We start from the raw sequence: 22,773 nt of genomic DNA on the forward strand, positions 1-22,773 counted from the left end.
TAAACTATGGGCAGTCAGCTTTAACATCATGGATAGAAAAGGTTGGGCTTGAAGAAAAGCCTTGTTTTGCTACCCACTAAACATGGGGATTTTCATCTAAGAAAGTCCTTCAAGCCATCTGCCCAAGGAAGGTAATCAAATCGCCCTGAGGTTCAGCTTGACCTGGTAAAACACGTTGCTTTGTGGAACGAGTTTCGAGTTTTGCTTTGCCAGCGGTGCTGAGCATTTCCTTGGGAATTTCGCACCCATGCTGGACCACTGATGCCTCCTCTGTGCATGGAAAGGCAAAGGTATGGGGTGGCTGTTTGGGACCTTCATATAATAAGGTCAACCCACTTCTCTGCTTTTTACCCACAGCCCCACCCCAGAGGAGGGAAAAATCTGCAATTGTTGGATTAGAGCTGAGGTGCATATTTGCCCTTTGCATAACTGGCAGCGTTGCAAAGGACAGCCCCTTTCTCTCTTCCCTCCATTCTCTCCCATCTGGCAGAGGAGTCCGGCTCCCTAAATCTTCTTTTTGTTGGTTAGTTTCCATGGTAGTTATTGTCTGTGTGTGTGAGCATGTCCGCCCCCTCACCCGCTCTCCTCACAGAGCGGGCCTTTGTAGCAGAGACTGGGTGGAGGGAGAGGCACGGAGACACTGGGGCTCTGACAAGCTGGCTAAGGCCCTCTCAGTAGGGGGGTCACGCCTCCTGGAACTCAGGGACCCCAAGTTTCTGTGCATTCAGGGCGGGGCTGGCCTCATGCCCTGTGCATAGAGGCCTGGCTGCATCCCAGTCGATCAGCCAGAGGCAGCAGCAGTGGATTCATCAATTGTGGAGGAAGCCCTGGGGACCCTGGGGACCTTGCCGACTCTATTCCCAGTCTGCTCCTAGGACAAGCCTCAGAGCCAACACCTGCTCGACCCTCTCCAGGGCCCTCCCCTTCTTTGTCTTTTGCAGATGATCGCCGGGTGTCCTCCTTTTCCCCCTAGTCAGGTAAGTTTTATTTCAATCCATCTATGCAGAGTGATGTCTTGGCATTCTGAGTGCCTGGTGGTGGGGAGATAGGCAGTAGTGTCCGTGAGAGGAGGGCTGCCCAGGTCAGACAGGCTGGCATGGGGGTCAGGAGGAGCAAGGGTCTTCAAGGGCTTTTTCTCCTCAGCTGGGCCTCTCTGGCTTTGAAGTTAAAGGTTTCTTCCCACCTGGTCTTAACCCAGCTAATTAACTCCAAAGATTGCTGTCCAGGGCACAGACTGACCAACATAGAGCCAACCTCCAGAACTTCTGGCTTCTGATCCGAATTCAGCTCAACTTTATGGAATATCAAACAGAAAACCAAATATTGCATATTCTCACTTACAAATGTGGGAGGTAAACCTTGTACGCAGATGGACATCAAGATGGGAACAATAGATGCTGGGGACTCAAAAAGGAGGGAGGGAGGGGACAAGGGCTGAGAAGCTTCCTATTAGGTTACTATGTTCACTATCCAGGTGACGGGATCAATAGAAACCCAAACTGCAGCATCACAAAATACACCCTTGTGACAAACCTGCACACATGTCCCCTGCATCTAAAATTAAGATTTTTAAAACTTATGGAGTATCTACTATGTACACACACATTGCTACACTTGGCTCTGAAGGGATTGTGCTTTGATGACCATGGCACATAACATGGTTCCTGCCTTCCATTGCTTACCACCTGGTAAGAAAGAATATCTCCATAGATAGGTATGGGGATTCTGGGGCCAGACAAGCTGGATTTCACATCCCTGTTCTGGTTGTGTGACCATGGGCAAGTCATTTAACTTCTCTAAATTTCAGTTTTCACCTTTGTAAAATGACAATAATAATAGTGCCTACTTTATAGGCTAAATTATACACACACACAACTCACACACACATAAAACTCTGATCAGTTCATGACACATAATGAGCACCATATACTTGTTAATGATTATTATTATTGACTTTTTATGCGGTTCAAATTATACAAAATATGTAAAGAATGTAGTGTGGTGTTGAGAATAATGGGTGGTGGTTATGATCATGCTAACACAGTTACAGAGGAAGTTCTATAGAAAAGGGAAAAATGGCCGGCCGGGCGCGGTGGCTCAAGCCTGTAATCCCAGCACTTTGGGAGGCCGAGACGGGCAGATCACGAGGTCAGGAGATCGAGACCATCCTGGCTAACACGGTGAAACCCAGTCTCTACTAAAAAATACAAAAACTAGCCGGGCGAGGTGGCGGGCGCCTGTAGTCCCAGCTACTCGGGAGGCTGAGGCAGGAGAATGGCGTAAACCCGGGAGGCGGAGCTTGCAGTGAGCTGAGATCCGGCCACTGCACTCCAGTCCGGGCGACAGAGCGAGGCAAGACTCCGCCTCAAAAAAAAAAAAAAAAAAAAAAAAAAAAAAAAAAAAAAGAAAAGGGAAAAATGGTTCTTGCCTGCAGGGATCATGCAAGGCATGGAGGAGGCGGCATTCAGGCCAAGCCCTGAAGGATGAATAGGATGTCAACAAGCAGGAAGGAGCATATGAAGCAGAAAGCACAAAGCCAAGCATGGAGGCAGGAAATGAAAGTCCTATTGGGCATCAGGCAATAGAGTGGTTTGGCTGGAGCCCAGACATTAAGCCTGGCTGAGAGGCTGGACTGGACTTTGGGCTCCCAGCATCTTGAGGACAAGGGCCAAGATTAGGGTGTGACACTGTGAACACTGGAATAACCAGCCCAGCACCAGGATGAGGGGGAGTGATACACTTTATAGAGAGCCAGGCTTAGAGCCTGAGACCAGCATTCAGGTCCTGGCTGAGCTTCAGATTGATCTGGGTGCTCTGAGGCTAATTGCTTCACCTCTCTGAGTTTGTTTTGTCACCTATGAAATCGGGAGGTAAAATACCAAGTGCAATTCTTCAGGAGAAAGGAGAATTTGTGTGTCATCTGCATGGTCCTGGGAAAAATCCAAAGGAATCAATCATTTAACAAAGTGACTTATGTAAATTATCAAGTGCAATGCCTGACTCACTATAGTAGTTGAATGAATGATCTTGCCCATCATGATTAATTGCCTTATTCATCCATTCATTCACTCATTCACTCATTCATTCAGCAAATATTTCTTGGGTCCCCATTGAATGCCAGGCATTAGTTTTGCTGATGGGAAAGAGTGGTGAATACAACAGGTATGCACCTGCCTTGAGACACTTATAAGCAACTGAGCAAACTGGCAACCTGAGGACTTCTGGGTGCTCCCACCCTACCCCCAGCAGCTTCCATCCCACTGGCCATCTTCCATCCCACTGGCCATCTTCCATTTTCTCTCAAGGATTACTGCTTTCGGATATTTATTTTTAGCAGATTTTAGGCTCCCAAGACATCTCCCACATAGGTCTTGAGAACATCTCCTGTCTGCCCTCTGCTGGTGGGGGATTGTAAGCACTTTGCAATAAACAGCTCAATATTCACGACACATCAATACCAAGCATTTCTGCTGCTGTCCATCACCCCTGAGATGAACTGAAGTGCTTTAATTTTTAAAGAGGAATAAATTTGTAATTAGTACCTTAACGTTACACCAGAGTCATTCAAGAGGTTTTCTATTTAAATGCAAATTTAATCTTCCCAAAGGAAAGCTAAAAGGTGATGAAAATAGATAGCAAAGGTTGAGGAAGAAGGCAAGAAAAGGGAGATGGCGCTGATGTGGAGCCGTCACTGTTGTTGACTTGCCTGTGGCCCATGCTCAGGACCAGGCTCTGAGGCAGAGGGAGCTGAGGTGGGCCCTGGGTCCCTAAAGCCTAAGTTCCAATTGCCCTGCCTGTTCATGGTGGCAGCCCAAACCAGCAGCCATTTGGGTGGGTCCTCGCTGGACTGCTGGTGGTCATCTTAGAATCTGGTGGCCTGGAGAGGATATGGGCTGTGGGGTTACGCAGATCTGAGTTTGAATCCAGGATCCTGTTCTGCCTAACTCTAATAGCTTTGGCGAGTTTCCTAATCTTCACCATTCCTTCATTATGTAAATAGACCTCTTAGTGCTTGTTTCTCTCAAGGTTGTTGTAGAGATTATGTGATAAACAGAGAAAATGTCCTTGGTATACAGGAAGGGCCCTCAAAATGTTCATTTCCTTTATTGCCACTAGATATTGCCGTGTCAACTTAACATGCCATGGTGGTGCGAAGTATGTTGTCAAGAACAAGGTGGCAAGCTGAGAGTGGTGCGTGTCTATAGTCCCAGCTACTCAGGAGGCTGAGGCAGGAGGATCGACTGGGCCCAGTGAGCCATGATGGTGCCACTGCACTCCAGCCTGGGCGACAGAGACCCTGTATCACGCAAACAAGAAAACAAAAAACGAAAAGAATAAGGTGGCATTCCCCTTGTTCCCTTAAAACAGCCTAAGGTGCGGGGGAGGGCACAAACATTTTCTGTAAAGGGCCAGATAGTAAATATTTTACGCTTTGCGGGCCATGCGCTCTCTGTTGCAACTACTCCACTCTGCTGTTGTAGTGGGAAAGCCGCCATAGACAACACGTAAATGAATGAGTGTGGCTGTGTTCCAATATAACTTTATTTATAGATGCTGAAATGTGAATTTCATATCACTTTCATGTATCCCAAAATATTTTTCTTTTGATTTTTTTCCCCAATCATTTAAAAATGTAAAAATTGTTCTTAGATTTCAGACCATACAGAAACAGGCAGCAGGCCAGGGTTGGCCCTCGTCATAGTTCGCTGTCTCCTGCACTGAGGTAGAACCTGTGATTTAGGGGGGACTTGTATCAAGGAATGTCTCAGAACATAACTTCCAAGACTGAGACCAAAGCAGAGAGATGTCATCCAAGGAAGAAAATAGTCCTTTCTGGGCCAGGACTAGAGAGGAACAAAGGACACACGGGATCCCTAGTGGTTCCTCGTGGGGGCAGTTGTTAGGTCTGGGTGTGAATAGAAGTGTCACTCTGTTTCTTGCCTAGTGATGTGCGGGGATGGACTGGCAGTTCCTGGGTGCTAAGCAGGCAGCCACATTCTCCTGGTGACAGACTATAGGAGGATGCTCAAGGGCCAAGGCCCTGCCACTCCTTCCTTCACTGGGAGAGAAGTGAAGGCAGGCTCCCTGCGACTCCTTAGGATCCTCAGGTACACATCCACCAGCCCTGGGAGTGCCGAGTGATGAGGACAGGCAGATCCTTTGATTCACCCAAAGCTTGGCCTGGTTCTCACCTTTCCAGACTCTCATGGCTTCTTAGACACACATACACACAACGCACTCGCAGCCAGCCCATCACAGGTCCCCCGCCTCTCCTGTCTCCAGCACAGAGAGCACAGGTCAGCATGCCAGATGGTAACCTTACTGCTGTGGCAGATTGCCATCTCCCTAGGGAGCGGGGTTGAAAGCAAAGCACTGGATGATGCCTGTGCTCCAGTCCCCACCCCCTCCTCTCCAGTGTGCCTCTGCCTGGTCCTTTCTCTGGGGACAAGGGGTGTGTGTGTGTGTGTGTGTAAAGTAAAGTGCCAGAGGTGAAGGGGAGAGGTGAGGAGAGAGCAAAAGCCACTCCCTACCTCTGTACAGGTCCTGCCCCAGTGACCAGGCACTTCCTTCCATCTGGAGAGTGAGCGGGACCTCCCTCTCTGGCGCCCAGGGAGGCTGGTGGGCTCTTAGAGGTGAGTAGAGGCATGGGACGGACAACAAGGCTGCCCCAAGGCCTGGTGAGAGAGGCAAAGAGGCCTGGGACCTTTCAGGGTGACTGATCTCACTTCCCAGCTCTTTGGAGGGCCCAGGCAGAGTGTCATGCCAGCCTGAACAGCCTAAACTGTGAACCTCATCATCCCCTTCTCAGCCCCATAAAGGGCCCAGAGTCTTGGATCCTGCTGGATGTCAGGGTCAGACAAAATTTGGAGTTAGGAGGGAGGCAAGGAAGGAGAGGCGGGAGGCGGGCCATGAGAAAGCCTCTTTTTTTTTTTTTTTTGAGACGGAGTTTCGCTCTTATTGCCCAGGCTGGAGTGCAATGGCACCATCTCGGCTCACTGCAACCTCCAACTCCCGGGTTCAAGCAATTCTCCTGCCACAGCCTTCCGAGTAGCTGGGATTACAGGCATGCACCACCATCCCCGGCTAATTTTTGTATTTTTAGTAGAGATGGGGTTTCTCCACGTTGATCAGGCTGGTCTCAAACCCCCGACCTCAGGTGATCCACCCACCTTGGCCTCCCAAAGTGTTGGGATTACAGGCGTGAGCCACCGCGCCCACCTGAGAAAGTCTCCTCTTAAAGTGAGCAGTGATGATCAAATAAAAGTCCAATATATGCTATGTACCAAGTGAGGAATCTGTACATGGAAACAAGAGGAATCTTCGGGGAGTGACCCCTTCTCTCCTGGGTGGGGATGAGACAACAAATGAGCTTTTGTCTTCTAGATAAGGCAGTTTTTGCTAGGAAGAGGGTGAGCGAGCAGGCCAGCCTTTTGTTTAGCCTTTTGTTTCTAGCAGGCCCTATCTCTAGGCTTACAGAGCTCCATGGGCTGGACTGTGGGTCTGAGGCCCTGCTCATTCAGAGCCTGCCAGCAGGAGAGCCAGCTCCCAGTGCCTCAGCACACACACACATGCACGCACACACACACACACATGCATGCACACACACACATGCACACGCAGGCACGCACGCCATCGTGACAGGCAGGCTGGCCCATCTGCCAATCAATCTTCCTTGCTGATTTCCCAGCTGGAAGCAGCAGGGCTGGTGTGTAAATCATTCAGAGCCCTCTCTCAGCTCTGCCAGGACATGGAGCTCTTTTTAATTAAGAAGAATGGAGGATGCTGCTGACTTTGGAAATGGCAATATTAACTTACTAATGGGCATTTAAAGAGCTGCATCTGAGTGGTCTGCTGCAGCCTTCCCCAGCCTATAGCCTCTTCTCTTCTGCAGAGCTGCCCCCATAAAGGCTCTGCTGTCCTCCTCATGAGATGGGGTGAAGATTAGGCCCCCTAAGGGCCCCAGCCTGATGACCTGGGACAAATGGGTGCATTTTCACTTTTAGAGAAAGAGCCAGGTCAGGATGACCTGAGCCCTTGCGTCCTCTGCAACCCTTGCATACTCTCCTGGAAGCAGGCACCCCAGAAAGGTCAGAACCCAACAGGAAGCATGATAAGGCATCCAGGTGGGTGCCCAAGGTCTACAGGGAGCCATTTGCCACAGCTGCAGCTGTCACAAGGCATCCCCTTGTCCTGGGCTGATTGGGGAGAAAGGAGGGTGGTGGTAGCAAGAGAGGGTGGCCAGGGGAAGCCCTGATAAAGTCCTCACTGGTGACTGGACCTGGGGTAGCTGGCAGCGCTTGTGAGAGCTGGTGGGGCCAGACCTCTGTGATTGTATCACCTGGTAGAATGTGAGGATGTTCGTTCTAGAATCTGCTGCTTTGTCACTATGGCTAAATGCTTCTTTCTCTAGGGCTCCCCAGCCTGTATAGCACCCCAGGAGTACAGAACACTACAGCTGGGAGGGACCCCAGCTGCTCTCTTCTTCACCTTCCTTCCTTCTAATTTGACAGGTACCAGAATGGATATGACTTGCCCATAGTTCACAGCCTGGTTACAACAAAACGTAGGCTGGAGGTCATAGCCTACATTGTAACACGATGTAGCAGAGGTCTTCTGACTGTCCTGTGTCTTTCTAGTATGCACCGGGTGGCAATAGAGGAGGAGGTGGCTCCGTGGCCTCTCACCTCACCTCATGCGGGTGTTTCAAGTTTCTGACACTGCTGGTCAGGAAATTCTTCCTTGTTTATAACTCAAATCCTCAGGCTTTATTGTAAGCCCCATTTCCTCTTACGACTTCCTCAATAAGCACAGGGAAGTAGCTGAGGTCTTTGAGAAGCATCCCTTCCCACACGCACTAAACAGCAGAGGAGTGTGCGGTTTTCCAACCCTTTCTTCTCTACATTGTGCAACTCCTGAATCTGAAAACGAAGATGACCCCCTCCCTTCACTCATCATCCCATATCTGGGGTCCACTTTCCAATGTCCCAATTTTACCTAAGTAGGCAGGAAGGTGCTTACAGATGAACAGATGCATTCTTTAACGGATATTCACTAAGCCTCTCTAGGTTCCAGGCACCAGCTAAGCACTGGAGCGGGAGGGAGCAGGGCAGATAGCTGAAGGAATGTGGCTGATTCAACTCTCCAATCAAGGCTGCGTGGTCAGGAAGGGAACTTGAATAGCTAAGGCCATTCTGCAGGACTCCAGCCCTCCACCTGCAGGGCAGCAGTGCCACGTGAACACATACAGATCCTGGTTCTGACTGCTGGCAACTGTGTCATGCCATCTCCCATCAAGTCCACGTGAGCTCTAAATCCTTCCTCTGGGCTGATGTTGGGACTGGTGGGGAGGAGGCCCTAATGAGTCTTCTCTACGCTGGGGGAGGAACTACCCTTTCCTTGGTCTGCTGGCAGCCTCAGTCCTAATTGGATGAGTCAGCCTCACTCCCCACTCCCTGAATAAGGACCACGCTTCTGGTAAGGAATGAGAAGGTGATTAGCTAAAGGAAGGGCACAGCTGTTCTCCAGATTAGAATGCAATTTAGGTTGCAGCAGATGAGATTTCAGCTAGCTAGGAGAAAAGATATCCGGTCTAAGACACAGGCCCAGAAGTGATTGGCTACAGGAGGGTGTGGGCCCTGGTAAGGCTGCCTATCTTGTGAAACCGGCACCTGCTTTGGGGGACACACTACCCTGAAAGTCAGAGGTACAGAAACTTGCCATCGCAAAGGGAAGAAAGACACTAGTCTTTATGAGGTACCTACCACATGCCCAGGAACTATGCCTGGCACCTCCTTCTTCCTACAACTCTAGAAAGTAGATTTTCTTATTCCCTTTTTCACAGATGAGGACACTCAGATTCAAGGACGTAAGTGACTTGTGCATAGTCACACAGCTAGGAGGTGGCTGCACCAGGATTCAGATCCAGCCTATCTGATGCTGATCTCATGGTCTGTGGGGTGCTGCAGAAAGAAAACTGCATAAAGAAGGTGATCCTGGCCTCGGGGAGTTCCTGGTGTGCGCCTCCAGCGAGCATGGTTCCCTGCAGAGCGCACTCCGGTACAGAGTATTTCTAGGGAGGGCTAAGGAGCAACTAATCACTAAACAACTCCTCTTTCCTCCTATCCCCCCAAAATGTTCCCTACACTTGAAATTCCACCAGACCTTGAAACCCTTCACACAGTTACTGCATCCATGGCCTGCCACACCGAGAATCTGCCTGGTTTATTGGGAAGAAACTGTCCCCCACAACACCCCCAATTTCCCCCTAAGGTACCGCAGTTTGGTGAAGGCAGGATCCTGCTGAATGCCTACCAGACAACAGAGACTGAGTAAAACTGCATTTCATTGTATGTAAATTAGACCTTAACAAATCCAAGACTTACTGAGCCTGTCAAGGTGGTGCATGTCTGTAATCCCTGCTACTCAGGAGGCTGAGGCAAAAAGATGACTTGACCCCAGGAGTTCAAATCCAGCTTGGGCAATATTGCAAGACCCCATCTTTAAAAAAAAAAAAAAAAACCAAAATGTACTGAGTGACTTTTTCTGGGGCTGAGCATCCCCAAGTTTGATTGATGCATCAATATCTATAATAAAGACTCCACAGCACCAAAGGCCTAATCTTTAGAGGCTTTTATGACTTTTCCCTCCCCTAATTCCCCAACCTCCCACCCTACCTTGTGACCAAGGCAAAAAATCTAACACTTTTTTTTTTTTTAAGAGAGACAGGGTCTTGCTGTGTCACCTAAGCTGGAGTGCAGTGGCACAATCTTGGTTCACTGAAGCCTCTACTTCCTGGGCTCAAGTGATCCTCCCACCTCAGCCTCCCTAGTAGCTAGGATTATGTGCCACGAAGCTCGGATAACTTTTATTTCTTATAGAGCCAGGGTCTCGCTATGTTTTTGAGGCTGGTCTCGAACTCCTGGGATCATATAGCCACACGTCTCAGCCTCCCCAAGTGCTGGGATTACAGGCATGAGCCACCTCATCCAGCCTAAAAACGCAAACCCCTTTTAAGGCAAAAGAGAAACACTGGCTCAATGTTATGCAAGATTTTAGAGCAAGAAGGATTTAGATTTGACATGAGGAAGAACTTCCTGCCCAGAAAAATGGTTACACACTAGAATAGGGTGGGGAGGGATCAAAGGAGTCACTGGACATTCTCCCTCTGCTTGGCACTCCTTTTTTTTTTTTTTTTTTTTTTTGAGACGGAGTCTTGCTCTGCCACCCAGGCTGGAGTGCAGTGGCCAGATCTCAGCTCACTGCAAGCTCCGCCTCCCGGGTTTACGCCATTCTCCTGCCTCAGCCTCCTGAGTAGCTGGGACTACAGGTGCCCGCCTCGTCGCCCAGCTAGTTTTTTGTATTTTTAAGTAGAGACAGGGTTTCACCGTATTAGCCAGGATGGTCTCGATCTCCTGACCTCGTGATCCGCCCGTCTCGGCCTCCCAAAGTGCTGGGATTACAGGGTTGAGCCACCGCGCCCGGCCCCCTGCTTGGCACTCCTTAAGGCCCCATCTTGGTGCACTCAGCCCAGGCAGTGGAAACCACAGGTGACTCAGGGAATCTTAAGTGGCAGTTGCTAGGTTACAAGCTTCCTCGATGTGCACTCAGTGTAAGGACTAAAGGATGTTACCTGGCGGAGAGGAAGAGAGATGGGGGAGATGGAGAGAAGCCAGGACTTCCAGAACAAGCAATTAGGTCATGGTCTGGAAGACATCCTGTTCTTAGTACTTTTCCAAGGGTCTGAGTCCCTAGATCCCATGGTCTGCATAGAAGATGGTGCCTGTAGGATATGAGCCTTAGTTTAGAATGGGGGCCTATTCTAGGGCTGGATTCCAGCACTTCTTTACCTGCACTGCCTGGCACAAACAGTATGGGCAGCCGCTGGAATATCCTTGGGAGCCTGGGCTCCTTTCTTCACCGCAGTGGAATAAAGACCAGAAGCCAAGTGGAGAGTGGACCTGCTTGGTTTCATTCATAAGGCACAATTCTTTCATTTGTGATTTAATTGTGATAAAGTGAAGGAGTACTGGATTTGGAATTCATACCTTGGACCCACCCTGAATGGCCTGCATGGTCCTAAGTAAGTCACTTCATCTCATTAAGGCTCAAATTCCTCATCTGTCAAAAGTGGATACCGATACCTACCTGGCAACCCCTCCCAGGGCTGTTTTAAGATTACGAGAAAATGGACATGCAAGGGCTTAGATGATCTCAACAGCTGACACAAATATAACATACAGCGTGGAGCTCTATCTGTCTGCTTATTAAGCTGCCCCAGCTGGGGTGGTGAGGGCTCATTTAAGAAGCCTGGCCTCACTGCTTTGGTAGAAGGCTCAGTGGGCAAAAGAGGCTGAGGATGGACTCCAACAAGCCCTTTTGAGGAAGGTCTATGGCTTTAAATCTTTCCGATCACCCATTCTGATTTTGTGAAGACAGTTCATGCTGAGGTAAATGTCCGTTCCCTATTTCTCCAGGCAGTTAGAGACTCCTAGGACGAAAGGGAAATGTTCAGTGTTTCTGTGAAATTTCATTAATTCACACCCCATGCTTTTGGAATTTATGAGTTCTGATTGAATAGGGAAAACAGACACAGCTTTCCTCTGTGAAGGTTCTAGAGGCGCTTACTTTGTAAGCACAGAGAATTCAAACTAACAAACAGTGGAATTTTTAAGCCAAGAACTCAAAGTAGTAAAATGGGCCCGTTGGATGGAGTGCAATGCTGCAATCTCTGCTTGCTGAAACCTCTGCCTCCCGGGTTCAAGTGATTCTCCTGCCTCTGCCTCCTGAGTAGTTGGGATCACAGGTATGCATCACTGCACCCAGTTAATTTGGTATTTTTAGTAGAGACGAGATTTCACCATGTTGACCAGGCTGATCTTGAATTCCTGACCTCAGGTGATCCACCTGCCTCGGCAACCCAAAGTGCTAGGATTACAGGCATGAGCCACCAAACCCCACCTCGACTATATAATTTTGAGGGTGGAAGGTTTGTTTTGTTTTGTTTTTTTGAGACAGAGTCTTGCTCTGTCACCCAGGCTGGAGTGCAGTGGCACAAGCTTGGCTCACTGCAATCTCCATTTACCAGGTTCAGGTGAACCTCCTGCCTCAGCCTCCCGAGTAGTTGGGACTACAGGTGCATGCCACCATGCCTGGCTAATTTTTTTGTATTCTTAGTAGAGATGGGGTTTCACCATGTTGGCCAGGCTGGTCTGAAACTCCTGACCTCAAGTGATCTGCCTGCCTGGGCCTCCCAAAGTGCCTGGATTACAGGTATGAGCTACCTCACCCGGCCGGAACTATTGTACCTTGACTGATCAATTTCAAAACCCTGGTTGTGATATATACTGTACTATAGTTTTGTAAGATGTTGCCATTGGGAGAAACTGGGTAAAGGGTATTCTTTCTTACAGCTGCATGTGAATCTAAAATTTTCTCAAAATTATAACTGTAGTTTAAAAAATATATAGATATAGATCTATCAAAAATATATAGATATAGATCTATTTATCTATCTGTATAAGAAACTGAAGCTTAGAGTAGTTAAACAAGTTTCAGAGGCAAGATTCAAACCCAGGTCTTCCAGCCTTCCAAGCCTGGGTCTTTCAAGACTTGGCTACATTTGAGAGAACCAGGTAGGAGGAAGATTCCATCAGCCTTGCAGTCCACCAGACCAGGTGGTTCTCTGGCCTCATGGGCACCTTTGTTACTGGGGGCTACTGTCCTGTAAAGGGTATTACAGGGTGGCTTGCAAGGATTGTTTGTCAAGCCCTGTGGGTTGGTGCTGGGGACAGAGATTTGATCATCAGGTTTTCCCTTCCTAAAGCTTGTGAAGGGTGATGGTGGCGGTGGTGGGTTGTGCATGTGTGTGGCAGATGGAAAAACTGCCTGTGTGTGTCTGTCTATGTTGGTGTCTCTGGCTGTGTCCACATGTCTGTCTGTGCATCATTGGTCAGTGTCTCTGTGGATGTGTCTATTTCGGGGGGGAGGGTGATGTGTAAGTTACGCATCTATGTGCAAGTGGGTGTATATGTTATATTTGAAAGTACCTGTGCCAGGTCTGCGTGCATCGCACCCACATAAGTTGTTTCCATGAGGTTAAACTATATGATAATACCTCCCCCCAAGCAAAGCTGGCTATTGAGTCAGCCTGTCACGAACTGAGTCTGTGTACTGTAGATAAACTGGGTAATTGGACTCTCTGCCTCTTCATCCAAAACAAACACAAAAGCCCGCCCCCGCACCGGAGGGAGTCTGTGCCCGTCATCTGGGTGCTTGGTTCTAGTGCCCTGCTTTCCTTGACCCTGTAGACAAGGTGAGCGCTTCCCCGGGGGCCCGGGCGGCGGGGCTTCTGTAAAGAGGTCACAGCACGCTATGTCCCGGGACGCACGTGGATTCCTGCACAGGTGTGGTGGCTGCGGATGGGGACCGAGCGGAGCGGGCTCGCCGGCTTCCTCCCCGGCGGCGGCTCCGCTTCTCCTTCCTGCTGTTCACTTCATCTCCTCATCTGCATGTGTGACAGCGGCGCGCGGACTGGGAAGGACAGAGCGCCCTCTCCCCGGCTCCCGTGCAGCCGGGCGGGGGCTCCGGGCTCCCCGGTGATGCGTCGTCTGCGCCTCGCCGCAGCGCTCCCCGGGCCTGGCAGTGTAAGTGATGCGAGGGCGGGGGCGCCGAGACTGCGGGGAGGGGGCGCGGGGGAAGAGAGGCGTAGACGCTGAGAGACGCTAACTCCTTCCTCCGCCCGGGGACTGCCCGTCGCCCGGAACCCCTGAAAGCCCCAGCCCGCGGATTGCTCCGGCAGTGTCCGAGCAGCGGGTGGGGAGGGGGCGGGGACCAAGCGGTGCAGGGCGTGGTGCCGCCGCCGGGGGGCGCCCTCCGCCGCCGCGTCTTCCCGGTGAAGCTGACCAGGGGCTGCGGAGCCCGCCTGGTGCCCGCCGGAGAGCGCGTGGCCCCGGCTGCCCTTGATTCGCCGCGTTCCTCCCGCAGGGCCAGGCGTGGACGCCGCCGGACCGCTGAGACTCGGAGCACAGTGAAGTACTGGCCGGCGTCTGGCTGGGGCTGGCGCTCGAGAGCCCGATGGAGGTGGCGAGAGGGGCCGTGGGAGCCGGCGCCGAGTAGCCGGTGGACCCCCGCGCTCGCGCCTCTCCCGGCGCCCGGGCACTCCCCGAGGCTGCCATGGAGGTGCCTAACGTCAAGGATTTCCAGTGGAAGCGCCTAGCGCCACTGCCCAGCCGCCGGGTCTACTGCTCCCTGCTGGAGACCGGGGGCCAGGTCTATGCCATCGGGGGATGTGACGACAACGGCGTCCCCATGGACTGCTTCGAGGTCTACTCCCCCGAGGCCGACCAGTGGACTGCCTTGCCCCCGCTGCCCACAGCCCGGGCGGGGGTGGCCGTCACTGCCCTGGGGAAGCGGATCATGGTGATTGGGGGCGTGGGCACCAATCAGTTGCCCCTGAAGGTGGTGGAGATGTACAGCATCGATGAGGGCAAGTGGAAGAAGAGGAGCATGCTGCGTGAGGCCGCCATGGGCATTTCTGTCACGGCCAAAGGCAAGTGGGGCCAGGGCTGAGGGCGGCCAGAGAGAAGGAAGTGGGGGGCCACGAGGGAAACACGCATTTGCTGTGGGCTGTGGAGTTTAGTGCCATGTTTCTGCAGACCGCATGCGTTCAGCAGAATGCCTGCACCTCCCGCCGCCACACCCCAGCCCCTGAAACCTGCCTTGCAGGTGCCACCACCCCCAGACACCTATTTGGGGTCCTGACAATGCTCACTCCATCCTTTAGCGTCACCAGGCCCCACTGAGAGGGCTTTGGGACCTGATTCCAGGGGCCTCTTCCACCTTCAACCTCCCCCTCTGCCTCCCAATCTCAGAGATGCTTAATGGAGACCAGAATGTTCCTGGGGGTTGTGCTCCTGAAACGTCTTGCCCCATTTCACTAAGTCCTCAGCGCATGTATGTCCTCACTACATGGTTTTGTGATTCCCATTTTCCTTTCTCAAAGCCCCTCATTTCATTCTTTTCACGCCTAGTACAGCCCAGAACCTAGAGCCCTGAAAGCTCTTTTGCTAAAACACAAAGGGTTTTGTGGGAGATGGTTCGATGGGAATGAGGAGACACCAAGTTCAGACACACCTGAGCAGCACAGGCTTGCAGTGGGGTGCAACCTTCCCTCCGTCTCCTTTTCCTCCCTCCCTCTTCTGCTAAACCATACTAGCTGCATGTCAAATCTACTGTAGATTGGGAACCAGTATTTCTTGAGCACCTGCTCTGTCCCTGGCACAGTGCCAGGCTCAAGGAAGGAAGGAAAGAGGCAGAAGATCTGTTCCCTGCCTTCAGGAGTCTGGATCTGACCAATGAAGGTGACCAGAGAGAAACTCTAGTGCAGAATCCCCCAGGGCAGCACAGCCCGTGGGGCTTCTGTAACCTCCCAGTAAGAAGGATGGAAGGCCTGGAGGCCTACAGAGAGCAAGGGAGGGAAAAAGTACATCTTCATCCCAGGCCTCAATAAATGGTCTTGAAAGATTAAGAACTAACGTTCATTGAATCCTTACCATTGGTGCTTTGTATACATTAACCCCTTTGATTCTCACAACCTATCCAATGAGGTAAGTGCTGGTATTACTCTGATTTTAGAGACAAGCAGTGTAAGGCCCAAAGAGTGAGTTAAACCACTGGTCTGAGGTGACACAGATAGTGATGATTGAATCTGTGCTCTTACTATGGCACTGAATGAGTTCAAGAGTTAGTTTAATAAGCATTTACATGCCTGTGTGCCAGGCATTGTGCCAGATGCTGGGGCTATAGATTTAACAGATTCTCAAGGGCCTACAATCCATTGAAAGAAACAAAGATTATTCAGTAACATGTGGCAATTAGGGTGATGGAATAGGGTGACAGAAGAGCCATCATTCAGGAGGCACTGAGCCGGTGCTGTCCACCCAGCCTTGTAGTTCAGGGACATCCAGATGGGTCTGAAACGATGAGTAAGAATTGGGCACAAAAATAGTAGTGAGGAGTGGATGGGAGGATTCCCAGGAGGAGGTGTTTCAACTAACACAGGATGGGATGGGTGGAGCTCGTGCAAGGTGAATTCCTCATTAGCAGGCACCGTCTTCCAGCCTCAGGCTAGGGTTGGCATTTTTTTTTTTTTTCCAGTAAGATTGGAAAGTAGGAGGAAATAGTACTCATCCCTACAATCACCTTAAGAATAAAGGCGTCAGGCCGGGCGCGGTGGCTCAAGCCTGTAATCCCAGCACTTTGGGAGGCCGAGACGGGCGGATGACGAGGTCAGGAGATCGAGACCATCCTGGCTAACACGGTGAAACCCCGTCTCTACTAAAAAATACAAAAAACTAGCCGGGCGACGTGGCGGGCGCCTGTAGTCCCAGCTACTCGGGAGGCTGAGGCAGGAGAATGGCGTAAACTCAGAAGGCAGAGCTTGCAGTGAGCTGAGATCTGGCCACTGCACTCCAGCCTGGGCAGCAGAGCGAGACTCCGTCTCAAAAAAAAAAGAATAAAGGCGTCCTGGAGCCAGAAGCAGTGAGGACTGGCTGCTGGCAGACAGAATCCCGGGCAGGGGTGGCTCCCTGAGAAAGAGAGGCTCGGGAGGTCCTGGGGTGAGACCCAGGGAAACACAGATGCCTTGCCCATCCTCTCTGGTGTAGTGAAGTCCTTTGAAAGGCCACCTACAGTCACGAGTAGTAGAGAATGAGAGGAGACTCACTTCTCAAAGTACCCCAGCTCACTTCCTAGGCACGGTTTCTTAAAGGGGCCAGCACTCTCTCCAAAGCTTCACCCTCATTCGCCCCTAGCCCTATATCATTTAGTTGAAGTGACTCCTGGATCCCACAAGTCTCCCAATGTGTGAAGGAAGATGGCATTTCCCCATGGGGCTGGCAGACACAGACCAGCAGCAGTCCAGTGTCCCATAGGCCAGTGACAGCATGACTCATCTTATTTCTAAAGGCCCCTGCCATATCTAAAAAATTCCAGTTTGTGAATGCCTGGGGAAAGGGCATCAGAAGAATATCTCTACTCGTTGAGGCCAGGCGTGGTGGCTCATGCCTGTAATCTCCACACTCTGGGAGGCCAAGATCCGCCCAAGATCTGGGCGGATCACCTGAGGTAAGGAGTTCAAGACCAGCCTGGCCAACACAGTGAAACCCTGTCTCTACTAAAAATACAAAAAAAAGTAACCAGGTATGGTGGCAGGCATCTGTAATCCCAGCTACTCTGGAGGCTGAGGCAGGAGAATCGCTTGAACCTGAGAGGCAGAGGTTGCAGTGAGCTGAGATCATGCCATTGCACTCCAGCCTGGGTGACAAGACAAGACTCTCTCTCAAAAAAAAAGAATACCTGTCCTCTTTGGCTTGCCCTCTGGCTGCCCAGGGAGGAGGACAGTGAAGGGGACAAGATCTGCAAAGGGTTTTCCAGGCCTAGACTTCATGCAGTGTTTCAGGCTTAGCCAAAGGGCTGGACACTAAGGAAGACAAAGGCATGTAATCATACCATGGCTTCAAAACACCCAGGCAGCTGGGCGCAGTGGCTCACACCTGCAATCCCAGCACTTTGGAAGGTGGAGGCAAGAGGATTGCTTTAGCCCCAGAGTTCGAGACAAGCCTGGGCAACATGGCAAAACCCTGTCTCTACAAAAAATACAAAGATTAGCTGGGTATGGTGGCATGGACCTGTAGTACATGCCACCATAGCTACTTGGGAGGCTACTTGGGAGGCTGAGGTGGGAAGATCTCTTGAGCCCAGGAGGTCAAGGTTGCAGTGAACCATAATTATGGATTATGCCACACTCCAGCTTGGATGACAGAATGAGATCATATCTAAATTAAAAAACAAACAAACAAACAAACAAAAACAGGCTCTCAGGCTCAGCTGTAGCAGGGACTTCTTTGAATGGTGCTATCAACCACACTGATACAGATATGACTCACTCTGGCTGAGCAGTGGTTGAAAGCTTGGCCTGGCCATGGGAGGCAATGGATGCTGGTGGGCCTGCTTTGCTGTACTTGTGAGCTAAGCCAGGGGCATGTATGACCTTTCTTCTTAGATTACCGAGTATACGCGGCAGGCGGGATGGGCCTAGACCTACGTCCACACAGCCACCTCCAACACTATGACATGCTCAAGGACATGTGGGTGTCACTAGCACCCATGCCCACCCCGAGATATGCTGCCACCTCCTTCCTCCGAGGCTCCAAGATCTACGTGCTGGGTAAGGATGAGTTACTGTTCTATACCTACCCTCCTTCCTTCCCTTGGCTCAGTTCCCATGGGAAGCAGTGCCTGTGTGCTGAGCATCTCGTCGGTACTGGGGATAATCACACTGCCCAGCCCACCGGGAGCTTCCTGTATGAATGAGTAACTGTCAAAAGGGGAAACCCTTTTCGCTGTCCCTGTCCTCAGGGACAACCCTTCTGCCCAACCTCTATCCTGCTCTGGCCCCCAGGGGGACGACAGTCCAAGTACGCAGTCAACGCTTTCGAGGTCTTTGACATCGAGACTCGCTCCTGGACCAAGTTTCCCAACATTCCCTGTAAGAGGGCCTTCTCCAGCTTTGTGACCCTGGACAGCCACTTGTACAGCCTGGGAGGCCTGCGGCAAGGTCGCCTCTACCGGCAGCCCAAGTTCCTGCGGACGATGGACGTGTTTGACATGGAACAGGGTGAGCTGGTCACCTTCCCCAGGAAGCTCTGGCTGCCCACTGCCCTTCTGGCTGGCTCCCCATCCCTTACACCCATTCCAACCATCTTCCAGGGCCGTTTACCCAGCTGAGCAAGCTTCTTGGAAGTCTCAGCAGCCCTCTCCACTCAGGGCTACTCTTGGAATCAAATTCCTTCATTGCTATAGTTACCCTTTTTGCTTGGTTGGTTTTTTTCAAAGCCCCTTTTCTACCTATATTGTCTTTTCTTACAATATTCACACAGCACCAGGTCAGAGAGGGATTTTTCTTACTTTTTACTGATGGAGAAACAGAAGGATCCTGACTCCTACCCTCACTGCCTTTATTAGCCTCCTAAGCAGAAGTCAAGGTGATGATGATGCCTTACAGAGCAGCAAGCATGGGAGAGGGGGAAGCCGCGGAGAATTTCAAACAGCAGGAGGAACTGTGTACTCCCCAAGCATAAAGGATAAATAGAGTGAAGACACTGCCCAGGGTGAAAGCTATTTGGGCCACAATCTGTATTTGGTGGGAGTGGTCTGTATCTCATTCTCTCTATATAACCCACCATTATCCATGGCCTATAGGGGGATGGCTGAAGATGGAACGATCATTCTTCCTCAAGAAGCGGCGGGCAGACTTTGTGGCTGGCTCTCTGAGTGGACGGGTCATAGTGGCTGGGGGACTTGGTAAGGATGGCGCTTTCAGGCTGGAATTTATTGTGGTTCTGGTGCTCGGTGGATCCTTGGCACTTTGCATATGCAGGAAAGGGTACTGGCTCCTTGCAAACCACCTGCCTACCACTTTACTCCAAAAATTTCAAAGCACTCCGTTTCTTCCAGCCTGGATATTACCTATCCACTATGGGCCCCAGGTGTGGCCTTTCTGTCCTCCTACACGGGGGAAACTGTGACGCAGAGAGAATAAGGGACACCCATAGCTGTGCAGCACAGGCTTGCTGAGCACAGATCCCTAAACGGGCATGACTGGAGACAAAATGTGGAGGGGATTAGCCTTGGTCTTCCTCTGACCAATCTCTTCTCCTTGGATACCCAGCCCAATCATGGAACAGGAAAGCAATCTGATTAAGTTCAACAGATGAATCTTGAATTTGATATATTAACTCTGCCAGAGATTACTGGTATTTTGAAGGAAGGACTCTAAAGTGAGAAGTCCTCCATCATCAAGGAAGAGAAGTCCAGGCAGCAGGGCTTCCAGGTACCCCAAGTCTACTTAGTGTGGACAAACTCCCACTTTACTCATGCATGAAGGAACCATATGAGCTAGACCATGTCGGTAGCTTTTTTAAGAAAGGATAGCAGTGAGGCAGTAGTGTGCTAGAAAGCTCTGGTGAAAAGCAATGGGTAGGGAAAGAAAGCTTACTCTTAAAGAGACAGAAAGGAAGAAGGTAGGAGGGACAAAGTGGCTGCTTGACAAAAGCCACTGGCTTAGTAAAGGGAGTAATCCTGTAGCCAAGGAAGCTGACCTTGCTTGGCTTCTGCTTGTGGGTGCCCAAGGGAGGAAGGTGGGGTGACTGTGGGGCATGGATTGGCGGTTGGACTCCTTTGTAAGGTCTGATTCCCTTGACACTTTCAGGGAATCAACCCACTGTCCTGGAGACGGCGGAAGCATTCCACCCAGGGAAGAACAAATGGGAGATCCTCCCTGCCATGCCCACACCCCGCTGTGCCTGCTCCAGCATAGTCGTCAAGAACTGCCTCCTCGCCGTGGGAGGTGTCAACCAGGGTCTGAGTGACGCAGTGGAGGCCCTGTGTGTCTCTGACTCCTAGCTGTCTTCTGGGTCCAGTACCTTTGCCCTGGACCATATCACTTCACTCTTGACATGAGGAATGATCTTGTCCAAGCAGTCAGGGCTGCTTCCCAGAATGTCAGCTCCTGTTAGCAGCCAGTGGAGTCTGGCCTTGGGGCTCTAAGTGACCTCTCTATAGCTCCAAATCCTACCAATCTCAGAAAACTGTAAGAGGCACAGATGACTCAACCAGCTGCAGAGCTGACTCTGAAGAGAGTCTCCACTTACTGCACAGGCACAGAAAGGCACAGGAATATTTCCTACCTCTCCCTCCTGTGAGTCCCACCTCTCCCGACCCCCATCTCCAGGAGGCAGGTAGAGCAGTTCTGACAGAGAGGATAATCTGCTGTTGCTGTCTTTCCCCAGCTCTAAATTAGTTTTAAGGTTGCTTAAGATGAAAAATGGAGAATGATTGGGGGTTCCAAACCCCTTTCTTCTCCCTTGGTTTATATCTCTTCACCATTTGGTGGTCAACTGTGGGCCTACCCTGGACCTCATCTACTCAGCGAGAATTGGACATGAAGCTAGAGGCAGCTGCCTTGGAAGGGAAGTCAGGCTCACTTGGACAGCCCAGGCCATGGCAGGAAGAATCCCTTCCTCTTGGGGTCCTTGCTGGGCATGTGATGATGGAGAAGCAGCAGTCTCCCAGCCATGGGTCTGCTCCCCACATCTCTCCTAATTCCACTTCACCTTCTTCCACCCCCTCCCCACCAGAGGCCTAGCCCTTTTGTCACCGAAGGCCCCCAGAGGGTTTCTGTGTGAAACCTTCTCATTTACACTGTGGCATCAAAATCCACAAAAGATGGATTAATTGCACTCTGGTTAATAGCAGCAGCACAATGATTAAAATCTATATTCCTAACTTCTCTAGCACCCTGGTGTGGGAGTGGGGCAGAAGGGTGTCTTGAGGGGCAGGGAGGACCCCATAAAACAATCCCTCCGGCATTCTCAGGCTAAGGAGGGCCCGCAGTGACCACCTGTTCTTGGCTGTCCCCTCTGAAGTGCCCTGCCTTCTCACAGCCACCACCAGTTACCCCAATCCCAGGAAAACAGCACATATTCTTCTTCTCCTGCCTTGAGACTGCATGTTAATCTTCCATTCAGAACTCATCAGCAGCTCAGTCCTTCTTATGTCTAGTCTCAGTTCATTCAGCCAAAGCTCATTTTTGTCCTATCCAAAGTAGAAAGGGTTATTTTAAAAAACTCGAAGAATGTGCCTCCTCTTAGCATCTGTTTCTGACTCCCAGTTATTTTTAAAATAAATGATGAATAAAATGCCTGCCCTGAAGGGTTCTGGAGGAGTCAGGTATCACTCATCAGGTGATAGTGTAATTCTTTCTCCAGGAGGCAGGAACAGAGGAGGATCACCTATCTGGATCTGAGGGGTCTAGGGAGCCTCCTGGAGGGAGGGAGTATGACACCTTCAGCTCAATCTTCAAGGACAAGTGGAACCTGGGTCTTTACAGGATACGGATTTTTTCCCCTCCCTTTCTCTGGGTACTTGGACTTTTTCCTTACTTCTGTCCAAGAAGGGCACTGCCACCTGCTGGCTCAGCATTTCCCTTCCCCTCCCCGGGCTGGGAGGCCTCCGGTAGCTGCTGCTGCCCCCTAGTGAGGAGACTGCAGAGAGGCCTCCCCTGCTGCTTCTGGATCCCTATATTTGAGTTGAGCCCCTGAAGTAATTGATAGAAACAGGAGCTGGAGGAGCTGCAGATACTATGAGCGATGATGGCACTGTGCGTTAGGGGATGCTCTTCCAAAGGCATCCTGTCTCCTCAATCCCCTACCCAAGGAAGGTGTTTAGCAACAGGGGTGCTTCCACCCCTTCCAAGAGAAACCCAAGCCTTATGGGAGGGGGCATTTCCAGGCACACAAAGTGGTCCTATATGCATGGATAGGGCTGAGCTTTTTTTTGAGACAGGGTCTTGCTCTATTGTCCAGGCTGGAGTGCAGTGGTGCGACCAGGGTTCACTGCACCCTCCACCTGAGCTCAAGCAATCCTCCCACCCCAGCCTCCCAAGTAACTGGCCCTAGACTCAAGTGATCCTCCTGCCTTGGCCTCCCAAAGTGCTAGATTACAAGCCTCAGCCACCATTCCCAGACAGTGAACCATTTTTAAATGGTCAGACAGAACCTTGGGAGTACAGAGAGCTCTAAAAGGTTGAATTAGCCACTGGAATCTGTGAGGGTAACTCAGGGCTGGAGCTGGCATCTGCTAAGGACTCACCCCTTGGAAGTCCATTCTGGAAAGACTTTAGCGGTGCCTCACTGAGGAATGAGGGAAATACTG

At 50.9% G+C, this 22,773-nt stretch overlaps 1 protein-coding gene across 3 annotated transcripts; it reads left to right on the plus strand.

Moving 5' to 3' along the window:
• Positions 1–420: 420 nt before the first annotated feature.
• On the plus strand, positions 421–21,795 carry KLHDC8A (kelch domain containing 8A). Of its 3 annotated transcripts, XM_010362459.1 has the most exons (9): positions 421–523; positions 942–977; positions 8,843–9,057; positions 13,308–13,643; positions 13,984–14,548; positions 18,062–18,226; positions 18,461–18,676; positions 19,261–19,362; positions 20,270–21,795. In XM_010362459.1, exons 5-9 carry the CDS (start codon positions 14,173–14,175, stop codon positions 20,461–20,463), a joined length of 1,053 nt encoding a protein of 350 aa, XP_010360761.1. In that variant the 5' UTR covers positions 421–523; positions 942–977; positions 8,843–9,057; positions 13,308–13,643; positions 13,984–14,172; the 3' UTR covers positions 20,464–21,795. The 3 variants fall into 3 exon arrangements, with proteins under 3 accessions (XP_010360761.1, XP_010360763.1, XP_010360764.1); XM_010362461.1 differs by lacking the exon at positions 13,308–13,643; XM_010362462.1 differs by lacking the exons at positions 8,843–9,057; positions 13,308–13,643.
• The last annotated feature ends 978 nt before the right edge of the window (positions 21,796–22,773 follow it).

This window comes from Rhinopithecus roxellana, chromosome 8 (assembly GCF_007565055.1).
Source record: "Rhinopithecus roxellana isolate Shanxi Qingling chromosome 8, ASM756505v1, whole genome shotgun sequence".
Classification (NCBI taxonomy): Eukaryota; Metazoa; Chordata; class Mammalia; order Primates; family Cercopithecidae; genus Rhinopithecus; species Rhinopithecus roxellana.